The sequence below is a fragment of the Coffea arabica genome, chromosome 4c, assembly GCF_036785885.1.
Source record: "Coffea arabica cultivar ET-39 chromosome 4c, Coffea Arabica ET-39 HiFi, whole genome shotgun sequence".
Lineage (NCBI taxonomy): Eukaryota > Viridiplantae > Streptophyta > Magnoliopsida > Gentianales > Rubiaceae > Coffea > Coffea arabica.
The window spans coordinates 8,325,648-8,348,024 of record NC_092316.1 but is presented as its reverse complement, the minus strand read 5'-3'; the positions used below and the strand labels follow the sequence as shown (position 1 = coordinate 8,348,024).

The window sequence follows — 22,377 nt, the reverse complement described above, 5'->3', positions numbered from 1 at the left end:
CATGTTTTGATAGTTATCCATAAATGGTCCTCTAGTAAAACAGTTTAAAATATCTGATGATAAACCTAAAACAGAACACTTTTTATATGGTTGGATTACTGAACTCTTGTAAGGGTAACATAGAAGAAGCTTGCAGAATCACCTTTATGTAGTATTTTTTTTTTTGTTTACGTAACGGCACATTTAACCTAGTCTAGTTTATTTCTACTTCTGCTCGAGGAGTGGGGTAGGGTGGGGTGGAGCCTATTGTAGGGAGTGGTCCAACTGAGTCATGGGAACTTTTATGTAGTATGATTGAGGGGATGTTTTAAAAGTAGCAAATCCTAGACATCTCAAGAATGTTGAGACATTGAAAAACCCACAGTTGAGTTGGGGAGTTCTTGCATATGGTGTCGAGCAAAATTATACTACATCGAGGAATTCATTCTGTCGAATGTTAAGTCATTAGGCATTCCAAGGAGAAAATGAATGCAATGTCAAATCAAATCTATATAACTGATAGCAAACACTGAACTTTACTGCTTGTAAGTATAGCCTTCTGTTGTTTGGAGGGTGACTGAAGCTCGTCCTCAGGAAAAAAAGTTATAACTACAAAACTTATGAGAATGGCAACTAATATAATGAAAGGCCTTGAACAGATTTCACAGCCCACCAGGATCATATGCCATCCTCGAAGGTAACTTCGTCCTTTTAACTGATTTTGCTAAAAAGAATGACCTATCAAAAAAATGATTGAAACAGAAAGCAAAGGAACTTATGATCATAAATTATCAGGTCATCCCTCAAGCTTTTGCTCGTGCGGGAGGAGCAGCACCACCAGTAGTTGGTCTGCAGGAGCAACAGCAACATTTCATGAAACGTATCATTATAAGAAAAAGAAATTAAATGCAACCACACGTGTTAAAGATTAATGAGAAGTACCAATGACTTGTGTATGGTTCTGCTGAAAATGGATGGATATACAGAAAGAGAAAATTAAGGGTGCAAGTGACTCCAGAAGCAAAAGTAGAGAACTTACAATCCAACAAAAACTTTGAAAGCATCATAGATTCCCCATTGTGCTCCAGTGAGGGTACCAATCATGACTATACGTAGAGGAAGGCCACGAGTAAACAAACCCCACAAGCCTAGGTTCTTTACAGCCTGCAGCAAATAAATTGTAGCAGAAATGATATAAGAAATTGCAGGGGAAGAATAACAATTTCGATTTAAGGATAGTGATAATCTTTACTTACATCACCCACGGTTGCCCCCTTGGCATTGTTGAGGAAAGAGACCAGGTTATCAGCAGGATGTGACACAATAGCGCAGAATATGCCAGCCACATAACCACCAGCAAAGCTAACTCCAAGCTGTAGGGATTTGCTACACTGCTCTTTAGGAGTTGGAATGGCATATTTGTACAAAGATTCCACTATGGTCTCAAAAGATGCAAACTTCATCATTGTGTCTGCAAAAGTACCATTCCAATTATTGCCAACCTTTCTTGGATATTTATATCAAGAACCAAACTTTGCCTGGGATATATCTAGTGACTATTTATGTAATGCAGGGCGAAATGCTTCTCAATACTCAAGCTCACAGAATAGGACTTAATGTTCTTACATAGATGTTAGAGTAGGAGTTCCATTATACTAAAAGATGTACACTTAATCTGTCATCAAAATCAAAGAATAAAGTTTGTATAGCAAATGGTGCAACCGCAATTTCAACACCCAAATTCTACAATGCAAGGAATGTACACATCGTATCATAATGTAGAGATTAAATAATGAATTTTTACTGGAAGCTCATATAATGCCATTTTCTCAGGATAAAATTTGATCATAAATTAAACAGAAACACATGATGCAGTTAATTTGTATGTCAATTGAGTCTCTCAATTTCAAGTCAAATTTGACCGTAACTTAAAAGGCAGGTTATCAGCGAGCTCATGTCTCTGCATGGGAACACATTTTTTGCAAATAAAGATGTTACAGAAGATAACTGTTTATGGCATGCACATGAAAGCCTCATGCTAAAAGCTAATTATACTTGTTACAGAAAAATATCAGCAAAATAGACTGGGAAGTATTCTTGTATTGGAAATAGCTTGCAGTTGTGAATGCTAAAAACCTTACTACAAGTTAAGACGCAGAGTAAAATGGATCATAGTTCATTAGAAAAAGTGAACTAAAGCTTTAAACTGGCAAAAGCATGCCCACGACAGAATAGGCAATGTCGAAGAATATCACTTCAAGATATAAAAATAATGAAAGAGTATAAACAAGGAAGCTTACATGGAATTTGTCGTCCCCATAGAGGAACAAGCCCCTTGTAAAGCCTGCAAAAAATATAAATTATCTATGAGTAACATTATATGATCCATAAAAGAGGCCTTCAACTGTATCAGGAGAATGACAAACTGCATTAACTACTTGACATGGCAACGAAAACCTTACCCAAGTGGACCTTCAGCCTTGATAAACTTGGGAAGTCCATCTGATATGCCTCTGGCGAATCCAGGTTGAGTCTGGACACGAACCTTAACTGCTTCGAAGGGACAAAGGGCAACATCAGCAATGAATTCAGCAGATGCGGAGCCAGCAAGGTAGATCAAAGTTTTATACTTGGCTGCATACTCAGGACCGGCAATATCAGAGTAGTATTTCTTAAAGAATTCATAGAATCCAAACTTGCAAGCTCCCTGAGCGCTATAACCAAGCAGGGTTGGCACCCAACCCCTAAAAAAACCTCTTGCACCTTGCTCCTTGAGCAAGACACCGAAACCAGAAGTAATGCCCTTGTATTTTGCAGGGGCAATCTGAATACATAAGGATTATCAAGTTAATTCAATTACTACACCATTAGCTTAACAGAAGAACAATAAAGATTTAATTAATTGCATGATGTTTTATGGCTGAATCCTGGTGACATACCACCACTGTTTCTTCCAAAAAACAAACACTAATATACCTTCTTTTTATATATATATAATACTAAGATACCTAATGCATCTTACTACAAATTCAGACAATAAGTGGATTAAAGATTATGCCACACAAATTAGAAGCACAAAAGAGGCAAATGGCATGGCTTTAGAAGTACTCCTATAACAATGATTCACCTACATATTTGCACAACAATGAAATTTCTGTTTCAATATTTGCATCTAATCATTTTTTTCCAGCAGAGAAAACAACTGCTTCTGATCATGTACAAACGTAGAACTGAGAATGCAGTAACAAAGTAACGATAGCTATTACCTTAAGCAAAGGAAGGGAAAGGTAAATGAAGAAATCCCCAAAAGGCTCTTTTTTTTTTTTTGGTGCTCAAGATAGTTCAGTTCTTCTCTTACATTTTGGAATCATTGATAAAAAGCTAAATACAAGATAAATGTAAATATATCGCAAGTATATTTCTCACTTAATATAGTACAAAATAAAATGCATAAAATTCAATAACAATTACAATAAAGAACCAAGATCTAATAGTCTAAACTTACTGCTTAGTATAATTTCTCTACCAAATCTAATAAAATTCCTTATCTCGCATCTCTTTCACGGACACCCTTACTACATTGATTCCAAAGCAAAATAGAGCCTAACAGATAATCCGAAAAGGAGAATGAAAAAATAAAAATAAAACAGTGCATCGTCATGAATGAAGTGATTTACCTGCATATTACACTTGACCAGATCAAGAGGGGTGACAGCCATATGAGTTAGCCCACAACTAAAAATTCCTCCTGCAGTGCAAGCAGCATAATAAGCGGGCGAAAACATCTTAATCTTTCCAGTGGGCTCATTAGGCGCTGGAATCGCAAAATCTTTCTTCACAATCCCTTCATTCCGTGCTGATGATGAAACACTGGAGTGCGAAAATGAAGCACTAGACATCAGAAAAGGGCTCTCCGCATCAATCAATCCCCTTGACGACAACGAAGGAGGAGAATAAACAAAAGATGGGATCAAAGATGCCCTTTGAAACTTGTCTGAAACAGCCATTGCTAGTGAATGCAGTCAGCTCTGCAATCGAATAGTAGTACTGAAGCGTTATTCTTTCTTGAAACCAGTTTTTTGGCTTACTTTTTACTCTTTTTTTTTTTTTTGGGAAGTTTAAGGAAGTGGAGTGATTTGTGTAGATTTATTTGGTGATAGAATTGAGAGAAATCCCAAGAAAAAGAAGAAGGGCTGTCCGGGAGAGTTGGAGAGGGAGGGAAGAGGGGAGGAAGATGAAATAAACAAGGCCTTTTTTTGGTTGCGGATTGTAAGGGGTGTCAGTCCACTGTTCGCGCGGTTTATAGGGGCCGTTAGGGAGTTGGCTTCCTCACTCGTTCCGTATTTGAGTTTGACTTTTCTTTTTTGTTGACCTGTGTTTGAATAGCCTTTGAATATTTTAAGATTGCAGACGCCCCGTGTTCTTCACAAAGTCTTCATTCTTTGTCCCTGAATTTTTTTTTTCCCCTTTGTTCCTTTTTCTTTTTGAAGGATTTTGTAGAACAATTTTTTCTCCAGTAATTCTTTTCATTTTGAAAAATTTATCCATCATTCCAATCAAATAAAAAAAATTAAATTGGGAGAAAATATTTTTTTTTTAGTAATATTAGTTAGATTATACTTACATTCTTCTCGACAGGATGCCATTCACGATAACAAATGTTACAAAATGTCAGGGATAAGAGATTATTTGAAAAATTATTTAAAATAATTATTATAATATTTTTTATAATATAATATATGTGAGATAAAAATATATTTAAAAAATATATTAAAAATATGATTATAATGCAAATAAATAAATTTTTTGTAAAATAATTCCTTGTGTATGACAACACGGTTTAGCCACTAAAGCGCTGACATAAGATTTAGCAACATTTCCACCGGCAGCCCGAGCCCGAAGGACCAGAGTCAGTCAGGAAACCTTACGGAACTTCTTTGTCTGTACAAAATGAGCATGGAACTTCTTTGTGTGACAAGTTCTATAATTGAGTTCTTTTTTAGACCCTATTGTTCAATGTATGTGCAATTCTAGAACAAATTATTTTTTATATGAAAAAATTGAGTATACAGTTTCATTAAAAAAGAAAAAAAAACCCTTGATTCATAATTGTTTTCTGAATAGGTTTTTAAAATTAATTTCGTGATTATAATGTTGATTGGTAGTTATGCAGGTAATAATATGCATTTGAACAGTTCCTCAAAAAAAAAATAAAAAAAGCATTTGAATAGTGAAGGTGAAACTCAGTTGTGATTGTGTTGGTTGACAATTAATATAGGCTTCTGGAGGGTTATGTGATTAGATTAGAAATGTAAAATTAAGTTTGTTGTGAGAGTAAAGTGGGGCTTTTTAAAAAGTGACCAAAAAAAAAAAAAAAAAGTCTACACCAAACTATAACACGCCTTTTATGTACAAAGAAGTAAAATGTTGATCTGCTATTGCGTCAAATATGTAAAGTTAAAAAATGGTACATGGAATCTTAGGGCCTGTTTCATAACTCTCTATTTACGGTTGAAAATTAATTCACTTGGAGTATTTTGAATTCAACATGCTTGATAATAGATGGAGCAATGTTTCAATTTAATAAAAGATAAAAATATAATATTTGTGCGATATTTTAATTTAGTGCTATATTTCTATTAGTTGTCAACTAAATGGAGCATAATTTTATTAATATTAATTCAACACTTTCAAACTTCAAACATCATATTTCAGTCTTATCAAATGAGGCATAGTTGAAATAGTTGGGCCGGCGGCCAGCCTAACAGCTAGTGGGGTATAACAAATTCGAATTCAGTAATTCGAAAGTTCGAATTCGAAATTTTTTGAAAATTTGACATAGAATTACTGATCGAATTCGATTTCGAATTCACCAGTTCCGAATTCAATTCGAATTCGATAAATTCCGAATTCACCGAATTCGAAACCTTTTTTCCCCTTTTTTTTGTTCGATATATTGTTATATAATATAAATTTTATATTACATACATTATAAAAAATATTATTATATATATAAATATATCTATAAATATATATTATAAAACAAAATTAAAATCATAAATTCTGATTTCAAAAACTCCATTACTGAATTCGAACCAAATTCACATAATTTGAAATCGAAAATTCCGATTTCAATGTCGAATTCCGAGTTACCGATTCTGAAAATTCCGAATTCAATCGATAAATCAAAATTTTTCAATTTTGCACACTCCTAGTAACAGCAGAACTTTGGGACATGTAAAGGTTTTCAACTGGCTTGGGATTTTGGTACGAGACATTGGTTACTTCGAAAGAAAATTCTCGAAAAAAAAAATTATTCTCCGACGTTTACTCTTATTATTACATAGTTTTCATATTATTACAGATTTAGCAAATACAATGATGTCTTTGAAGATATTACAAATCCCAGAAGATCAAATGCCAACCAGGAAGGCAGCTCTGACCTTTTCAATTTGAATGTTATCCCTAAAAAGAATGGCCTACAAAAAAATGTCTGACTACAGAGATAAGGAACTTGTGTTCTCAGATCATCAGGGAATCCCTCAAGCTTTTGCTGCTGGTGCAGGAGGAGCAGCACCACCGGTAGTTGGTCTGCAGGAGGAAGAGCAACATATCATTACAAGAGAAAGAACTAAAACACAAGTAGAGAGATCTTATCAATTCATGAAAAGGACTAATGACTTGAAAATGCAAATGCTGAAAAGGATATACAGGAAGAACAATAATAAGATGCAAGTGACTCCAGAAGCAAAGGTTAATGAGTAACTTACAATCCAAGAGCAACCTTGCAAGAATCATACAATCCCCATTGTCCTCCAGTAAGGGTACCGATCATGAATATACGAAGAGGAAGGCCTCGAGTAAATAAACCCCACAAGCCTAGGTTCTTTACAGCCTGCAGCAAATAAATTGTAGCAGAAACCATATGAGAAATAACACAGGATGGATAACAATTTCAACCTAAGGGCAGTAAGTAATACTGCTATATATCTTTACTTACATCAGCCACGGTCGCCCCCTTGGCGTTGTTGAGGAAAGAGACCAGGTTATCAGCAGGATGTGAGACAAGAGCACAGAAAATGCCAGCGACATAACCACCTGCAAAGCTAACTCCAAGCTGAAAAGGTTTGCTACACTGCTCTTTAGGAGTTGGAACGGCATACTTGTACACAAGTTCCACAATGGTCTCGAAAGATCCAAACTTCATCATTGTGTCTGCAAAGATATCATTCTGGTTATTTGGCAAATACAAGGCTACCAATTTTTCTGAGAGTATATCTAGAAAGTAACTACCAAGTAAGAAGGAATGGAAAAAGATGTGTGTTTTTAGCAGAATAATTTTTACAAAAGTTGCTTGTTGATATCCAAACCTCATTGTTCATTTGCTTATTTTCAGAAAACTAGAGAGTAGCAGAGAAGGATTTTCCGTGTAACGGATAGATGTATACCGACTCTTTCATCTAAACCTATGATTAAGTTCCCAAAGTAAATCACTCAACTGGAAATGCGTTGCAACACCTAAAGTCTACATTATCAAGTGTACATATCGCATCATAACATGGAGCTTAAAAAATTTTTTATAGTGATAGTATATGAAATTGCCCTTTTCTGAGGATAACCATGGTTTGCAAATACAAAAAAAAAAACATGATAATGCAGTTAATGTACGTGTGTTTTTTAATGAGTCTAACGTTTCATTTTCAAAATTGGGATCGACTTGAAAAGCAGGTAATCTGTAACCTCAAGTCTGTGCAGGGGACACGCGGTAACTGAAGATGTTGCAGAAGAAACTAGTTTCTGCACACGGCAGCTTCAAGCTAATTATACTTGTTGCTCAATATACTATCAGGAAAATAGATTGCCTAGTATTTTGTGATTGAATAAATAGCCTGCATTTGTGAGTCACTACTGAAAACTCTAATTGAAGTTAAGACTGAAAGACTATTACAAAAGCAATTGGAGATGATCTAAAAATTATTCAATGATGTCATTGAGAAAATCAGAAAGCTAGAGCTGTAAATTGGCAAAGCATGTCCATGACAGAATAGGCAAATGACCAAGAATAACACTTTGAGAATTAAGATGTAAAGATAGCGAAAGAAAATAGACATGGAAGCTTACATGGAATTTGTCGTCCCCATAGAGGAACAAGCCCCTTGTAAAGCCTGGAAAAATATAAATTATATATAAGAATGGCTTTAGAATGTATCAGCAGAATAAGAAACTGTATCAACTACTTGACATGCAATGAAAACCTTACCCAAGTGGACCTTCAGCCTTGATAAACTTGGGAAGTCCATCTGATATGCCTCTGGCGAATCCAGGTTGAGTCTGGACACGAACCTTAACTGCTTCGAAGGGACAAAGGGCAACAACAGCAATGAATTCAGCGGATGCAGAGCCAGCGAGGTAGATCAAAGTCTTATACTTGGCTGCATACTCAGGACCAGCAATATCAGAGTAGTATTTCTTAAAGAATTCATAGAATCCATACTTGCAAGCTCCCTGAGCACTATAACCAAGCAGGGTTGGTACCCAACCCCTAGAAAGTCCTCTTACGCCTTGCTCCTTGAGCAAAACACTGAAACCAGAAGTAATGCCCTTGTACTTTGCAGGGTCAATCTGAATACATAAGGATTATCAAGTTAATTCAATTACTACACCATTAGCTTTATAGAAGAACAATAAATATTTAGTATGCATAATGCCTGATGTCTTCTGGCTGATCTCTGGTGACATACCATGACTTCTTCTTCCAATAGACAAAACTATTATATCTAATGCATCTTATTACAAATTCAAACAATAAGTGGATCAACGAATAGGCCAAACTGCCAAAGGAATTATATGATTTACCTACATATTTTTCTCAGTATGAAACTTCTAGTTATGCATCTAAACTTTTCTTTTTGACCCACCATAGAAATTAACAATTTGTCATCATATACAATAAAGAACCAAGATCTTAAAACCTGAACTTACTGCTAATCTAAATGCTCTAACAACATTTCCTTTGTCGCATTTCTTTCACGGATACGGTATTATATTGATTCCAACACAAATAGAGCCTGAGACATAAGCCAAAGGGGGGGGGGGGGGCGGTGGGAACAATGCATCATCATCATCATCTATTAAGTGATTTACCTGCATATTACACTTGACCAGATCAATAGGGGTGACAGCCGAATGAGTTGGCCCAGTACTAATCGCTCCAGCAACCCCGCAAGCAGCATAATAAGCCGGTGAAAACATCTTAATCTTTTCAGCGGGCTCATTAGGCGCTGGAATCACAAATTCTCTCTTAACAATCTCTTTATTTCCTGCTGCTGATGAAACATTGGAGGGCGAAAATGAAGCACTAGACATCAGAAAAGAGCTCTCCCCATCAATCAATCCCCTCGATGACAATGAAGAAGGAGAATAAAGAAAAGATGGGATCAAAGACGCCCCTTGAAACATCTCTGAAACAGCCATTGCTACTGAATGCAGTCAGCTCTGTAACCGAATTGTAGTATCGAGTGTTATAATTATAATTGCTTGGAACCTTTTCTTTTGGTGCTTTCTTGTGGAAGTTAAAGGAAATGGAATGGTTTGTATATATTGATATTGGTGATAGAACTGAGAGACATGCTAAGAATAAGAAGGGCTGTCCGGGAGAGTTGGAGATGGAAGGAAGCAGCCTAGAAGATGGGAAGATGAAATACGGCATTGGTTGGGTGTTCTAAGGCACCGTTTGGATTGAAGGAATGGAGGAAAGGAAAGGAGTGGAATTGGAAGGATTTAAAATTTTCTTGTTTACGTTATGTTTCAAGGAGGGAAAGGAAAGGTTAGGTAGGGAGTGGGTCTAGTTTTTTCCTTTTTAAAAAAAAAAATTCATTCCAAAAGTGGGAGGAATGGAGCAAAAAGGAATCAACTTAAATGAAACAATTAATTTTTTTTAAACATTCTTTTTTTGAATCTTCTCAATTTACGTGATCATTGAATTTTTCCTTCCTCAATCCAAATAACACATCAAATATTTACTTTCTTTTCTTTCTACTTTGGAAAAAACACACTCTATGAGTGTGCAAATTGATAAACAATTAAGTTGTTTTTACTAAAGCCAATGAAAATTATTAGATTTTTTTTTGCAAAAATAAAGAAGTTGTTATTGTTTTTGGCAAACAAATAAAATAATAAATGTTATTGAAAGTAGAAATTGTTAGAAGTTACTAAAATTTTAAGTTAGCTATCTTTAGTAAATCTTTACTCTTGTGAAGATAAAATTAAAACAACTATAAAATGGCACAAAATTTTAACACCAAACTCCTTCCTCATACTTTATATATGGAAATATATTTATTCTAAACCAAGATGGATAAAACCTACTGTCCTTTACTCTCATTTCTTTCCCGTTTATTTCCGTTAATTCCAAACGGTACCTAAGGTTCGCGCGGTTTATAGGTGGACCGTTGTGGATTGGCTTCCTCGTTCAATTTGTACGTGCTTGATCAACTTTTGAATATTCTAAGACGACCAAGGTTCCCTTTCCAGAAGAAAAAAAAAAAAAAAAAGAAGATGACCAAGGCCCCTGTTCTTTCCAAACATTTCACACGTTTCTACATGAATTTTTTTTTGTTTTGCTCTGCTCCTTTTGTTTTGAGGATTTTCTACAACCATTATTGTCTCCATTACTTTGAATTTGAAAAAATATTTTTTTTTTTGAATGTTACTAGTGAACCTAAATTACCCCAACTTATTATGCGAATACATGCACATATCAATATTTATTGCACCTTTAGATACTTCTCCTAATAATTAACTCAAATTTTGCGACAAAGTAACACCTGAATTCCCTTTTTTATCAAGTGCTTATCGAGCACCTATTAGCTAAAACCTTCAAAATTATATGCATTATTTTTTAGGTAATTTATTTATTGAGAGATTATATATATTGGGTATCCTAGTAATTCTACTATTATATTTGTAATAACTCACTATCTTTGTTCAATATGGGTAGTAAACTAATGTACTTAATAAAACTATTTAAAGGGAACTGCACTTTGCATTCATTTATTATTTCAAAGGACCAAAAATAAAATGAACCTATATTTTTGGTGGTCTTTGAATTTTCAATTTGGACCAAAAAGAACTTTACAATTAAAGGATTGAAATTATGTGGAAAGATTTGACTTTCGCGTTTTTGTGATATGATGTGTTAGCATATGAAATGGAAAAGTGGTTAAAAATATACATAAAAAAAAAAGAGGTGATTGAAATACAGTTTATACCTCTATGCTACGGCAAAAAAAAAAATTTTTTTTCCTTTTAGTTTGCCATCCAAACATACCCAGTACTCAAATTATTCTCATTTTATTCAATAATTAATCTTTCCTACGCTGATAACATATACATTAAAGCAAGGATAAGGGAGATTAATGTGTGTTACATGTGCAAATTTTGAAAAACAAGTTGTAATTAATTGCCATGCATTCTAGCTAATATATTATAATAAACATATTAATCCCGCCTACTCCCCAATGGGAAAAAGTAAACAATTACTGCCGTGCAAGGCAAGGCACTTTCTTGCTAAACACGACGGCTTTGACCAAAAGAATAGTCAAAAGCTTCCAAGAAGGTAAGCACGGTTTCGCCAGGAAAGCGCTAACAGAAGATACACTAAACTTTCCTCCTCCAATGGACCATAAAACCAGTCACAAACCCACACAGTTCAGATACATACTCCAACTACTTTGAGGAGAGTGCTGCCATATTGGGCATGCCTACGGCCCAAATGTCAGCTATAGAGATAACTTATGGTCATCATATCAGTCCAATTGCGTTTGATGGAGCCTTGGTTGAAACACTTGGGCCAAGATTGATCCAATGCTAAATTCAAAAAACTTGGGATTATTTAGCTACCGGATCCTCTAATAAATGAAAATGTTCTCCAAAATTTGTCTGCTGGTTTTTTATGGAGTTCCTTTTTTTTTCGCAATGATAACATTTGTATAACCTACTCTACTCTAATCTAATTTAAGAGAAGGGGGAGCCGGAGGGATTTTTCAGTAGAAGGAAGTCACAATTAAGTGGCAAGGTGAGAGGCAAGGGTTGAATCCTTGACCTCCGACCCTCACCAAAACTTTTACTAACAGCCCAAGAGGCTGTTAGCTTTTATGGAGTTCACTAATCGGTAGTTTATCTCTATGTTTATTGGCTTGCTTGTAAACCCATTGTTTATTAGCAAGTCATTATCTTTGGTGTTACTTTTTTATCTAATTACTTTTTCAACTGTTTAACTAAAGGGTTACATAATTCCGATGTCGAGACAATATAAGATCGTGGAAGGTAAAAAAAAAAAATCATAAAATAAGATGCAAAAGGTTTAATATCTTGTGCAGAATAAATCAATTTGCATCACAAAAATGACAAAGGAGAGTGGAAATTGTCACTTGGCCCGTCTTAAATTATCAATTGGCAAATTAAGAAAAGAAAATAATAGAAAAGGTTTGGTGAGGGCCTGAGGGGATGTCACAGCAAAAAGTAGGTACCATTTATACCCATCTAGAACATACTCCCTCCGTCCCGTTTTCTTAGTCTTGGTCTTTTTTTCACACAGATTAAGAAAGTGTAATTAATTTGGTTGGAAACATAAATTTAGATTAATAATTTCCTAAAATACCCTTATGCTAATCAATGTAGTCAATGTATTCAATGTATTGGAAAAACTCAATGTATTCAATGTAGTGGGTTAGCATTTAATAACAATGTATTAATAACAAGATATTTAATAAGGGTATTTTAGACAATTTGAAAGATTACTACATTTCTTAATGGGAAAGTGGACTACAATTTGGGACGGACGAAAAAGGAAAACAAGACTAACAAAGTGGGACGGAGGGAGTAATTATTATACCCGTTATAGATAGAGGCTTATAAAAAAAACTTGGCCCAGCCTAGAACAATTAATTTGAGCCGTAATATTAATGAAGTACTACTAGTTTGTTGACTTGGGATTTCCCTTGTTTGCAGCATTCAAGCAACAAAAAAGAATATAAAATTGCTAAATAATCTTTTTTTTTTCAATCTCATTTCTCACAGTATGAAGATGCCTGCATTTTTTTTTAATGTCAAATCGTTCCATAATCTTTTGCTTCATACCTTTTCTTTTATTCTGATCTGAATCTTTTGCTTCATATTTGTAACTTGTCCATAATATAAAAAGCAAAAGGATTCGGTCTTACATCTGTAGGATTTCGATCTCAAGTTTTGGATTTAATATAAACAATAATGTGAGAGTTTTTCCAAACCACAGTGCACCAGTTTGGAAATGGAGCAATCCCAGCAATCCATACAAAGAGAATGCTTCATTAACTTGCTTACCAGTATCACTGCACAGACAAACACGACCTTGAAATCAGGTCATCTAACATTATTGTTAATGTAGCATTAATCAGTAAGTAATTAATGCCTAAAATTAGCTAGAACTAACTTGCATGTGGTATACTTCACATTTAATGGTAGGATGAGAAAGAAAGAAAGATAACCATTTAATGGGTTTTTCATTTTCTTCTGTTTGCTAGTCTTGAATGAGCATTGAACCATATTTAAAAAGATTTTCAAACCAACATAAAATTAAATTAACCTTTCTTGCACATTTGGTGGATCTTTATTTTTATTTTTTATTTTTTTTGTACACTAACAAGTTTGAATGCATGACACGTAATTTGTATTCGAATTACAGATTCTTCTTATGTATACGTGGCATGCATTTAGTTCTATTCGTACGAAGGCGTCTCTGTGGTATATAAAAGATTAAATTTTATAAAATTTCAAAAAAAAAGCAAATCATGAAAATTGAGATGTTTGACACTAGCTAGGCACTAAAACCAACTTTTATACAAAAAAAAAAAAAAAAAAAAAAAAAAAAACCAACCCCAGACGGAAAGCTAAGCACAAATGGAGGCCATAGAACCAATTCATCAATAGCTGCCAACACAGCTACAATTTTGTTTGGACATACAACACCTTTGACTTCGAGCACCTTGAGCCGTCCCGGTCAAATTGCCCTTCACTTTCCTCCTACTGCTCACCTTACTACTGACAAAAACAAAACATCATCATTTCTGCACTACAGAAACGATCAATACTTTGTTCTAAGGGGAAAATATAGTTCAAACAGGGAAATCATTAACTAGGATACATCATACATTAATGGATGGTGACATACAAACGTTTTCCAACTTAAAAAGGCTATGGCTTGAATGGGATATTGGAGTTAACTACGTTGGTTGAGTTTCTTTTGCCCATTTTTTCAGCAGAAAGAAGGAACACAGGAAAGGGAGTATTAGCGCCCACACATTCGGTTCGAAAAATAGGTAGGTGCAAATTCAGATCCAATTACCCCAAATGTATTTAATAATGGATGATTATCCAAATTTCTCAGGTCTTCCTGAATTTTCTTAGCTTAAATGTTGTTAGGTGAAATTTCAACTTATATACACTTGTCTATCTATTTTACACTTCCAGTTAAATGGTAATAGTGGCACAATAGATGTACAAGTCAATACATACATTTCTTGAATAACCCGCAATTATCTGCGCAACTAATAACTCAGTATGCAACTGCCTATCAAGTTAATAAATTGTGATGTTTTATATGCTAAACATGCAGTGTATAATCAAAATTGACGTACAAAAGAATGGTATTTTTTTTTCTAAGGATTAATTTTTTCAATATTACGACATAAACACTAGTAAATATCGATAATTTAGTATATGAAAACACTAATAGATATCGATATGACAGTATATGTAAACACTAGTAGATATCGATATGTCAGTCAGTGTATATACTTTCTGGGTAGGAAAACAAATTTTTTAGTGCGAAAAAGTCACATACGTGCATCACATGGTTACAAACGGAGAGACAGACAGACCAAACATTAACACCAAAGTCACAAATATGGTATGACAAACACATGCATGCACATATAAAAGCTTCCAAATACAATAATGCTATTGGATTTTGATATCAAACTCTCCTACCATTTTTGCCTCTCTGCCTCTATTTTTAGTCTACATTGTTAAGCTCTTGGTTTTTCCGTCTAGGACACCTCACAGGAATCGTGGGTCAATCTCATAAGGAGCTAGTTTTTGGACTGTTCCCTAGTGCAGGCTACCGAGCATATTTCTCTAGTGGTTTTCTTCATTGAAATTTCTCTTCTATTAATCACTTCCTTAAATTTCCTATGGATCCTGCACTCAGGTCTGAGACCATTTCCAATGAATTTAAGGTAAGGTTACTGCAATCTTTTCTTATTAGCTAATATGTACTGTTTGTTCTGTGGTCAATTTCCATTCTTGTTTGATCTATGCTATTTTTCTGGTTTTTCTCTCTTCATTTTCAGACCTTTTAGTTAAGAAGCAATGGCTTGAATGGTTTAAGTCTTGGGAACTTGATTCTCCATTTGAATCACAAGTTTATTGGGAATTTGTAGGAACAAAATCTGAAAAGCAAAAATGAAAGCAAGAAGATAACTTGTTGAGTAAAAAGGTGCTTCTTTTGTTAATCAATTCGGAAGTTAACAGCCAAACCAAAATTTTTGGGAGAGAAGTCACAATCTCACTTTGTTTAAGTTTTCTCAATTACCTTTATATTTATTATATTTGTGGTTCAAATTCAAGTTTATCTTTTTCTGCAAAACGCATCAAACCACTGATGAGAATTGCAGTGGTGAACGACTGCTTTTATCCTGACCTCTGCTTGACTGCTTCATTTCACATAGGTAATAAATGCAGAGCCAACAACCAAAATTTATAATTTCAAGAAAGTAGACGATAACGAGTTTTTCTTTCTTCATTTAAGGTTTACTTCATAAATTAGTTTCACACTTCCAACATCAAGGACTCGTTATTTAGAGAGGACTTGAGAGATCGAAAGCTGAGGCATAGTGTAAGTACTAACTAGTTAAAGAAAGGGATATTCAAATAGCAGAATAATCTGCATCTTTTTGTGTTCTGTTGAATGAGGTAGCCGTTTACCGGTTCTGAAATGTTGAATTTTTAGTACCTTGTTAGTATGCTAAGTAATCTAATCATGTTAACGTCAGATGAACAAGAAACAAACAATCATGATGATAGGCTGCGTGATAAGTTTGAGTTTTTTGGTTGATTCAATTAACCTCATTATACCTTATAAGCTAGGTAATCTTGAAGGGACCAATGCCAGCTGTGTGCTCAAAATTTGCTTTCTAACGTGTCAGATTGTGTTTAGGAATTTGGAGTTTTTTCTCACGCACAGTCAATCGATGAACTGTTAATGTGTGAAAAGCAGCAATTCCCTGTGGAAACAAGATACCAAGGGGAAAATGTATGTGAAAAGTAAATGGAATTGGTTGTTATGGAAGAAAAGCTTGAATATATTGGAGCTGTAAGAAAATGGATGTACAGAGCTGGAAAATGTTAATTCTCATCATTTTTTAACTTGCAGTTAATTTGGTGAATTAACTATCTAAACACTAGATACTTTTGAGCTTGTTTAACAATTCCTCTTCATAGCTACTGCTTAATGCCTTATGACTACTGCCAGGGAAATTCACAGGGCATCATCTGAATTTTAAGTTTATGTTTGTTAGGAAAATAGGGAGAAAGAGACATGGCGGCGTACTATCCTTTTGTCATTTCAAAGTCTTGGAATAGTATATGGTCGTTTGAGCACAGCACCCTTGTACGTTTTTGGATCGATTCTTCCAGATGATCTCAAATCTGATAAGGAGATACACGAACTCTATTCCTTCATTTTCTGGACTTTAACCCTGATTTCCTTGCTGAAATATGCGTTTATAGTTCTGAGTGCTGATGATGACGGAGAAGGTAATGAATGATTTTTGACATTCCTTGATTAAAGATGGCACCATGGGACCTTCTTAACTCTCCTCGATCTTTGCAGGTGGTACATTTCCATTATACTCGTTACTCTGCAGGCATGCTAAACTGGGACTGCTTCCAAATGATAGAAGTGCAAGTGAAATTATACAACATGACCGAGGAAGTCCCAGGATTAAGGTACCCTCAACAACAAGGAAATGCATTGAAAAATATAAAACCGGTCACTATTTTCTGCTTTTTCTGGCTTTATTTGGCTGTTGCATGATTATAAGTGATGGAGTGCTCACCCCTTCTGTTTCTGGTTAGTGAATCTTTGTCCTTTTTGCTTAATTACATTGCCTGTTTTTCAATATATCAGAATTGAGCACTAAAAATTATTGACAAGTTTCTATTTTCCTCACATCAGTATTGTCTGCAACATCCACCTTTGGAAGATCAATGATAAAGTTGTCTCATCGGTGTAAGAAATACCAGAGGACATACATCATATCTAATAAATTTGCTATTACCAGTAATGATCGATCCTCAAGTATGGCTTGACGTACTTATAATTTGATTTTTCCAGTGATCTCTTCCCAAAAAATCAGAGAACACTTGGACAAGGTTTTAACGAGATGTAAGTCCTTCAATCACAGTAATATTTACTACTGGATCTACTTTGTTTTTGCTGGTTCTTTCGACCAATTTTTACATTCATGAAGTAATTACAAAAATGATTCGTAGCCATACTTGTTGACATGCATTATGTTCTTCATTGACCAATAAATAATTTGGCTCAATGAAGACCGGCTACATTAAAGATGAGCGTTATTTTGAAAAAATTCGGAATGATAAAAGATTGCAGCTAAGTTCACACGCAAAACTTCTGCTTTGGACAAACATGTTATTTTTTTAAGACACACAAGAAATTTGATCAACTCATTCAAGTTGTATAAGAAGATACTTCTTGCTCTGAAGTTAGCTCTTCATTTTTCCTCCTCTAATTGTAAGTACTAATACTTCAGCAAGATACCAAAAGATGATTCCAGCACCCACAGAATACAAAGAGTGCATTTTCACACAGAACACCAAACTTAGTATCATTACTCTTGTATCAAATACTAGTAAACATAGTATGCTGCCTATTACATAGTACCTTCTTTTTTTTTCTTTTCTCATTTAGATTTCTACCTTGTAGTAACTTGTGCTAAGATTTATCTTGCTTTCCGTATCCTGAGGTGGTTGTAAAGGTTACCCTTGTGCTTACATAATTTACAGTTCTTCCAGTTTAACATTAGCAATTACCAATACCATAACAATGAGTTCTTGCTTCTAATTCCTTGACATGTCATTAACCTCTCAAAGCTTCTAATTCCTTAATATGATATTTCAGTACCGGTACCAATGGCATGTGCTATACTGGTCTGCCTCTTCACCTTGCAACACTATGGGACCCAAAAAATCAGCTTCGTTTTTGCTCCAATTGTTATTATCTGGCTGACCTTCATCAGTGGTATTGGTCTCTACAATATCGCTCAAAATCACAATATCCTCTATGCCATTTCCCCAACATACATGCTCAGGTTCCTTAAGAAAGTTGATATCATAAGTTGGAAAGCATTGGGGAGTATCATCTTATGTACAGCAGGTTAGTTGTAATTACAGAAATTCGTGCTTTCGAATTGGTTGCATTCTTTGATTTGCCAAACTTCCATCAAGTAACAAGAATTAATAGTTTCCAGGATCAGAGGTGATGTTTGCAAATTTAGGTCACTTCTCAAAGAGATCTCTAAAGGTATATAGGAGGATTATATTCTGGCATCAATTGCGCAAATGCACGAGAGTAAAGACATGCTTTTGGATATGTCTCTAATGCAGGTTACATTTGTCTGCTTGATTTATCCCGCACTCATTGTCTGTTATGCTGGTCAAGCTGCATTCATCTCCAGATACTTGGGCACTAAGGATGACAATGTTAATCTTAGCGAATCAATACCCAATAGTAAGTTGTTTCTCTTGTTTTACATGTACATTTGGAGTCTGCATGACTACTTCAGCTACAAATTTTCAACTCTTACTGGTGAAAAGCACATTGGAAATTTCAGAAAATCTGCATCATGCTTTTGCGGTATTATCAGTATTTGCTTCAGCCGTAGGAAGCCAAGCAACTATTACTGCCAGTTTTTCCATCATAAACCAGTGCCAAGCACTCGGTTGTTTTCCCAGAGTTAAAGTTGTCCATACATCAGATAAGATTCGCGGGCAGGTTTATGTACCAGATGTTAACTGGTTATTTATGACCCTCTCAATAGGAATAACTGTTGGTTTCCGTGACATAGCACCAATTGGGAAGGCAACAGGTATGCTTTATCAAAAAATGAATCTGAAATTGTTTCACATGGTTCTTGGTTATATCATGCCCAAATGTTGATACACTATTCATGATTGAATACAAGTAAATGAAACAGTCCAAAAGATATAATGAATTATACTTTAAAAAGGCAAAAGTACCAAAATCACTCACATCGAACAGTTAAAACCTCTATTTAGTGTCATCAGTTGGATGCAGCAAGCATGTTTCAGTAGGCTGGCACTATATGCATAATTAACTAACTAATGTGCAAACAGGGAAGATTTCTAGGTGAAATTTAAAAGCAATAGACTGCTGTGATCTTGTTGATATCCTTTTCTTTCCTCTCCTCTCTCAACTCTGAAACAGGTTTAGCTATCATTTCTGGGATGCTTGTAACAACTTGTTTAATGTCACTTGTGATTGCTTTATCCTGGGAGAAGAGTTTGTTCATTGCTGCTTGCTTTATGTTATTCTTCGGCTCACTGGAGGCAACATACTTATCATCTTGCTTGTTGAACTTCCCAAGGGGAGCATGGTTTATAACTGTCCTATTATTACTTTTCTTAACAATCATGGTTTCCTGGTACTATGGCACTGTGAAAAAATATCAGTTTGATGTTGAGAACAAGGTTTCAGTGGAATGGCTAACAGATCTTAGCCCTGGTCTGGGGATTTCTAGAGTACCTGGCATTGGCTTCATATACACTGATATTTCATCTGGAATCCCAGCTTTCTTCTCCCATTTCATTACAAATCTTCCTGCATTTCACCAAGTACTCATATTTGTATCTTTCAAGTCCTTGCCAGTCCCCTACATTTCTGAGGATCAACGATACCTTATAGGCCGGGTTGGACCTAAAGAATACAAGATTTATCGTTGTGTTGTTCTACATGGATATCGTGACCATACAAGGGACAGCGATGATTTTGAGGATCATATAATCAGTTCAATAGGAGAATTCATTGCCAGGGAGGAACGTGATTATGAATCCCTCTCTTCACCAGAAAGAATGATGGTCTTGGGAAGATCAATGGGAGATGGAAATGCATTGATTCCTCTTACTGCAGATAGTTCAGACAACAGTCATCCAACCTTGACTCAAAGGAGCCATTCAGATGATCCAGCAGAGCTTAGTTTTGCGGCCGTCAGGAGAAAAAGGGTTCGATTTATGCTGCCCAAGAATAGTCCTGAAATGAGTGCTTCAGTAAGGAAGGAGCTACAAGAACTCGTTGATGCAAGGGAAAGTGGCACTGCCTATTTCTTGGGTCAATCCCACTTGTCATTGCGAAGGGGCTCAAATTTGTTGAAGAAATTGCTCATCATGGTATACGTATTTCTTGACAAAAATTCTAGGGAGCCTCCGGTTGCCCTGAACATTCCACATGCTGCTCTTTTGGAGGTTGGTATGGTTTATACAATATGATAAACCATTTGACTGTTGAGAATACAAATAGCAAAAACCTTCCCTTCCTTTGTATACAAGACTCATCCTAAAAGTTGAATCAATGTCACAACATATACCAGCAAATAATTCAGAATCTTTCTCTCGCATTAAGTTCAGCTGTTTGTATTTGCTTTCGGTTCTAACTATTAGTATATCAAAAAAATCATAGCTCGGAAAGATTGTCCTTTGTTCCCAACCTTTCCTTGGGAAATGTTGCTTTTTAGCTGCCAAGGACCCGATGCCATTCCCCTTTAGGGATCAAAATCCATTACCCACTCCACACCATATCACCTTTCGTGCAACTTGTACCATTAGTAGTGAAATTTGTGCATTGTGTCGATTTAGACTGGAAGAGTGCGGGATTGTTGGGATATGCAACTTTTCCTACATATTTTGCTAGATTATGTTTAATATCAAAATAATTTAGTTATTAGAAAAATAAGGATATTTGTTAACCAAAGATCATGTTGGTTTGTTAACAGATATTTTAGATAAGATTTGCTAGTAGAAGGAGATTATATTTTGTTGAGATTTTTAGGATAATTCTTAGTTGGATATTTTGCTAGTTTATTTCATGTAATCACTATAAATAGTGAGTTAATGAATGTAGAACATAAGCTCATTTTCCACCTTCAATACAAGTCTCTTATAAGTTTTTTTGGCAACACTAAGGTGTTGTTTCTTAGTTCATGCCCCAAAAAACCAACAAAGTGATATCAAGAGCCTATATCTTAAGGGCCTGAGTCTTTTTTTAGAGTGAGTGCATTGGTGAGGATCCTTTATAAGTTCAAAGCCATGACAAGAAAGAACTTTTTGTCAAACATTTCAACTTTTAGTGGTGAAACTTACCAAATTTGGGCCATAAAATTTTGGACTTATTTGGTAGTCAATGATCTACGAGATATGGTAGAGACGAATTTTGTTTCATCAGTATTTGAAGAGCTGATGGATACACAAATTAGAGACCACAGAGTTGCAGTTAGACAGAGATCCAAGGCCAGCATTCACATATCAGTTTTTGATGCTGTTTTCACAAGGATAATGGCTAATGATTTGATTGAAAATAAATTATTCTCAATTAAAATAAAAAGGAGAAGTTTCACTATGAATTGGTCAGATTTTGACAATTCTAAAGTGGAACATGATGATGAAATCAAGAATTCAGATCCTGAAAAAATTCAGGAGGAGATCATTGATAAGTCAGGAGGTATCAAATTGATTCCTGATATTTATCAAGATTATAACATTTCTGTTTTTGAGTCTACAGATTTTGATGGTGATGACAATATGAAGAACCATGCAGAATTTTATATTTTCTGTATAGGTTCAAATATCGTCAAAAGATGTTCCATTTTAAACCTATGAGAAGATTATTTGGAAATATTAAAAAAAATCATCTTTTATGTGGAGTTTGGCATGAGAAGACAAAAGAAGTGGTTCGTTGCAAGACTAATATTTAGCTTGCATAAAAACCCAAAGGAAGAAGTTCATTGCAAGACTAATCATCAATTGCAGAATTTCTTACAACAGTCTCGTCCAAAACAAGATTCAAAGATTTGAGAAGACAATTGAAAACCTGCAGCAAAAGTGACAAGGAGGAGTGTTGGGATATGCAACTTTTCCTACATATTTTGCTAGATTATGTTTAATATCAAAATAATTTAGTTATTAGAAAAATAAGGATATTTGTTAACCAAAGATCATGTTGGTTTGTTAACAGATATTTTAGATAAGATTTGCTAGTAGAAGGAG

At 35.0% G+C, this 22,377-nt stretch overlaps 3 protein-coding genes across 4 annotated transcripts; 1 reads left to right on the top strand and 2 right to left on the bottom strand.

Annotated features, from left to right (window-relative positions):
• Nucleotides 1–469: 469 nt before the first annotated feature.
• On the bottom strand, nucleotides 470–4,233 carry LOC113739441 (mitochondrial phosphate carrier protein 3, mitochondrial). Its single transcript, XM_027266655.2, has 6 exons — nucleotides 3,657–4,233; nucleotides 2,442–2,803; nucleotides 2,280–2,323; nucleotides 1,236–1,450; nucleotides 1,019–1,143; nucleotides 470–828 (listed from the first exon to the last, which is right to left on the bottom strand). The coding sequence occupies exons 1-6, from the start codon at nucleotides 3,984–3,986 to the stop codon at nucleotides 783–785; spliced, it is 1,122 nt and encodes a 373-aa protein (XP_027122456.1). The 5' UTR covers nucleotides 3,987–4,233; the 3' UTR covers nucleotides 470–782.
• Nucleotides 4,234–6,276: 2,043 nt separating this feature from the next.
• On the bottom strand, nucleotides 6,277–9,639 carry LOC113740432 (mitochondrial phosphate carrier protein 3, mitochondrial). Its single transcript, XM_027268058.2, has 6 exons — nucleotides 9,124–9,639; nucleotides 8,240–8,601; nucleotides 8,101–8,144; nucleotides 6,980–7,194; nucleotides 6,750–6,874; nucleotides 6,277–6,570 (listed from the first exon to the last, which is right to left on the bottom strand). Exons 1-6 carry the CDS (start codon nucleotides 9,451–9,453, stop codon nucleotides 6,522–6,524), a joined length of 1,125 nt encoding a protein of 374 aa, XP_027123859.1. The 5' UTR covers nucleotides 9,454–9,639; the 3' UTR covers nucleotides 6,277–6,521.
• A 5,331-nt stretch (nucleotides 9,640–14,970) lies between these two features.
• LOC113740431 (potassium transporter 25-like) lies at nucleotides 14,971–20,741 on the top strand. Of its 2 annotated transcripts, none has more exons than XM_027268057.2 (10): nucleotides 14,971–15,254; nucleotides 16,596–16,833; nucleotides 16,910–17,149; nucleotides 17,255–17,308; nucleotides 17,414–17,464; nucleotides 18,221–18,475; nucleotides 18,570–18,622; nucleotides 18,706–18,829; nucleotides 19,140–19,187; nucleotides 19,547–20,741. In XM_027268057.2, the coding sequence occupies exons 1-10, from the start codon at nucleotides 15,210–15,212 to the stop codon at nucleotides 20,602–20,604; spliced, it is 2,166 nt and encodes a 721-aa protein (XP_027123858.1). In that variant the 5' UTR covers nucleotides 14,971–15,209; the 3' UTR covers nucleotides 20,605–20,741. The 2 variants fall into 2 exon arrangements, with proteins under 2 accessions (XP_027123858.1, XP_027123857.1); XM_027268056.2 differs by having other exon boundaries at nucleotides 14,972–15,254; nucleotides 18,933–19,187.
• Nucleotides 20,742–22,377: the final 1,636 nt, after the last annotated feature.

Coding starts and splice junctions, on each gene's coding strand:
- LOC113739441 (XM_027266655.2), bottom strand. CDS start 3,986: ATGGCTGTTTCAGACAAGTTTCAAAGGGCATCTTTGATCCCATCTTTT. Junction 1,451..2,279: donor ATGGGGACGACAAATTCCAT/GTAAGCTTCCTT, acceptor GTACTTTTGCAG/ACACAATGATGAAGTTTGCA. Junction 829..1,018: donor TTCAAAGTTTTTGTTGGATT/GTAAGTTCTCTA, acceptor TTGCTCCTGCAG/ACCAACTACTGGTGGTGCTG.
- LOC113740432 (XM_027268058.2), bottom strand. CDS start 9,453: ATGGCTGTTTCAGAGATGTTTCAAGGGGCGTCTTTGATCCCATCTTTT. Junction 8,145..8,239: donor AAGGCTGAAGGTCCACTTGG/GTAAGGTTTTCA, acceptor ATATTTTTCCAG/GCTTTACAAGGGGCTTGTTC. Junction 6,875..6,979: donor AGGGGGCGACCGTGGCTGAT/GTAAGTAAAGAT, acceptor TATTTGCTGCAG/GCTGTAAAGAACCTAGGCTT.
- LOC113740431 (XM_027268056.2), top strand. CDS start 15,210: ATGGATCCTGCACTCAGGTCTGAGACCATTTCCAATGAATTTAAG. Junction 15,255..16,595: donor CCATTTCCAATGAATTTAAG/GTAAGGTTACTG, acceptor TATGTTTGTTAG/GAAAATAGGGAGAAAGAGAC. Junction 19,188..19,546: donor ACCAATTGGGAAGGCAACAG/GTATGCTTTATC, acceptor ACTCTGAAACAG/GTTTAGCTATCATTTCTGGG.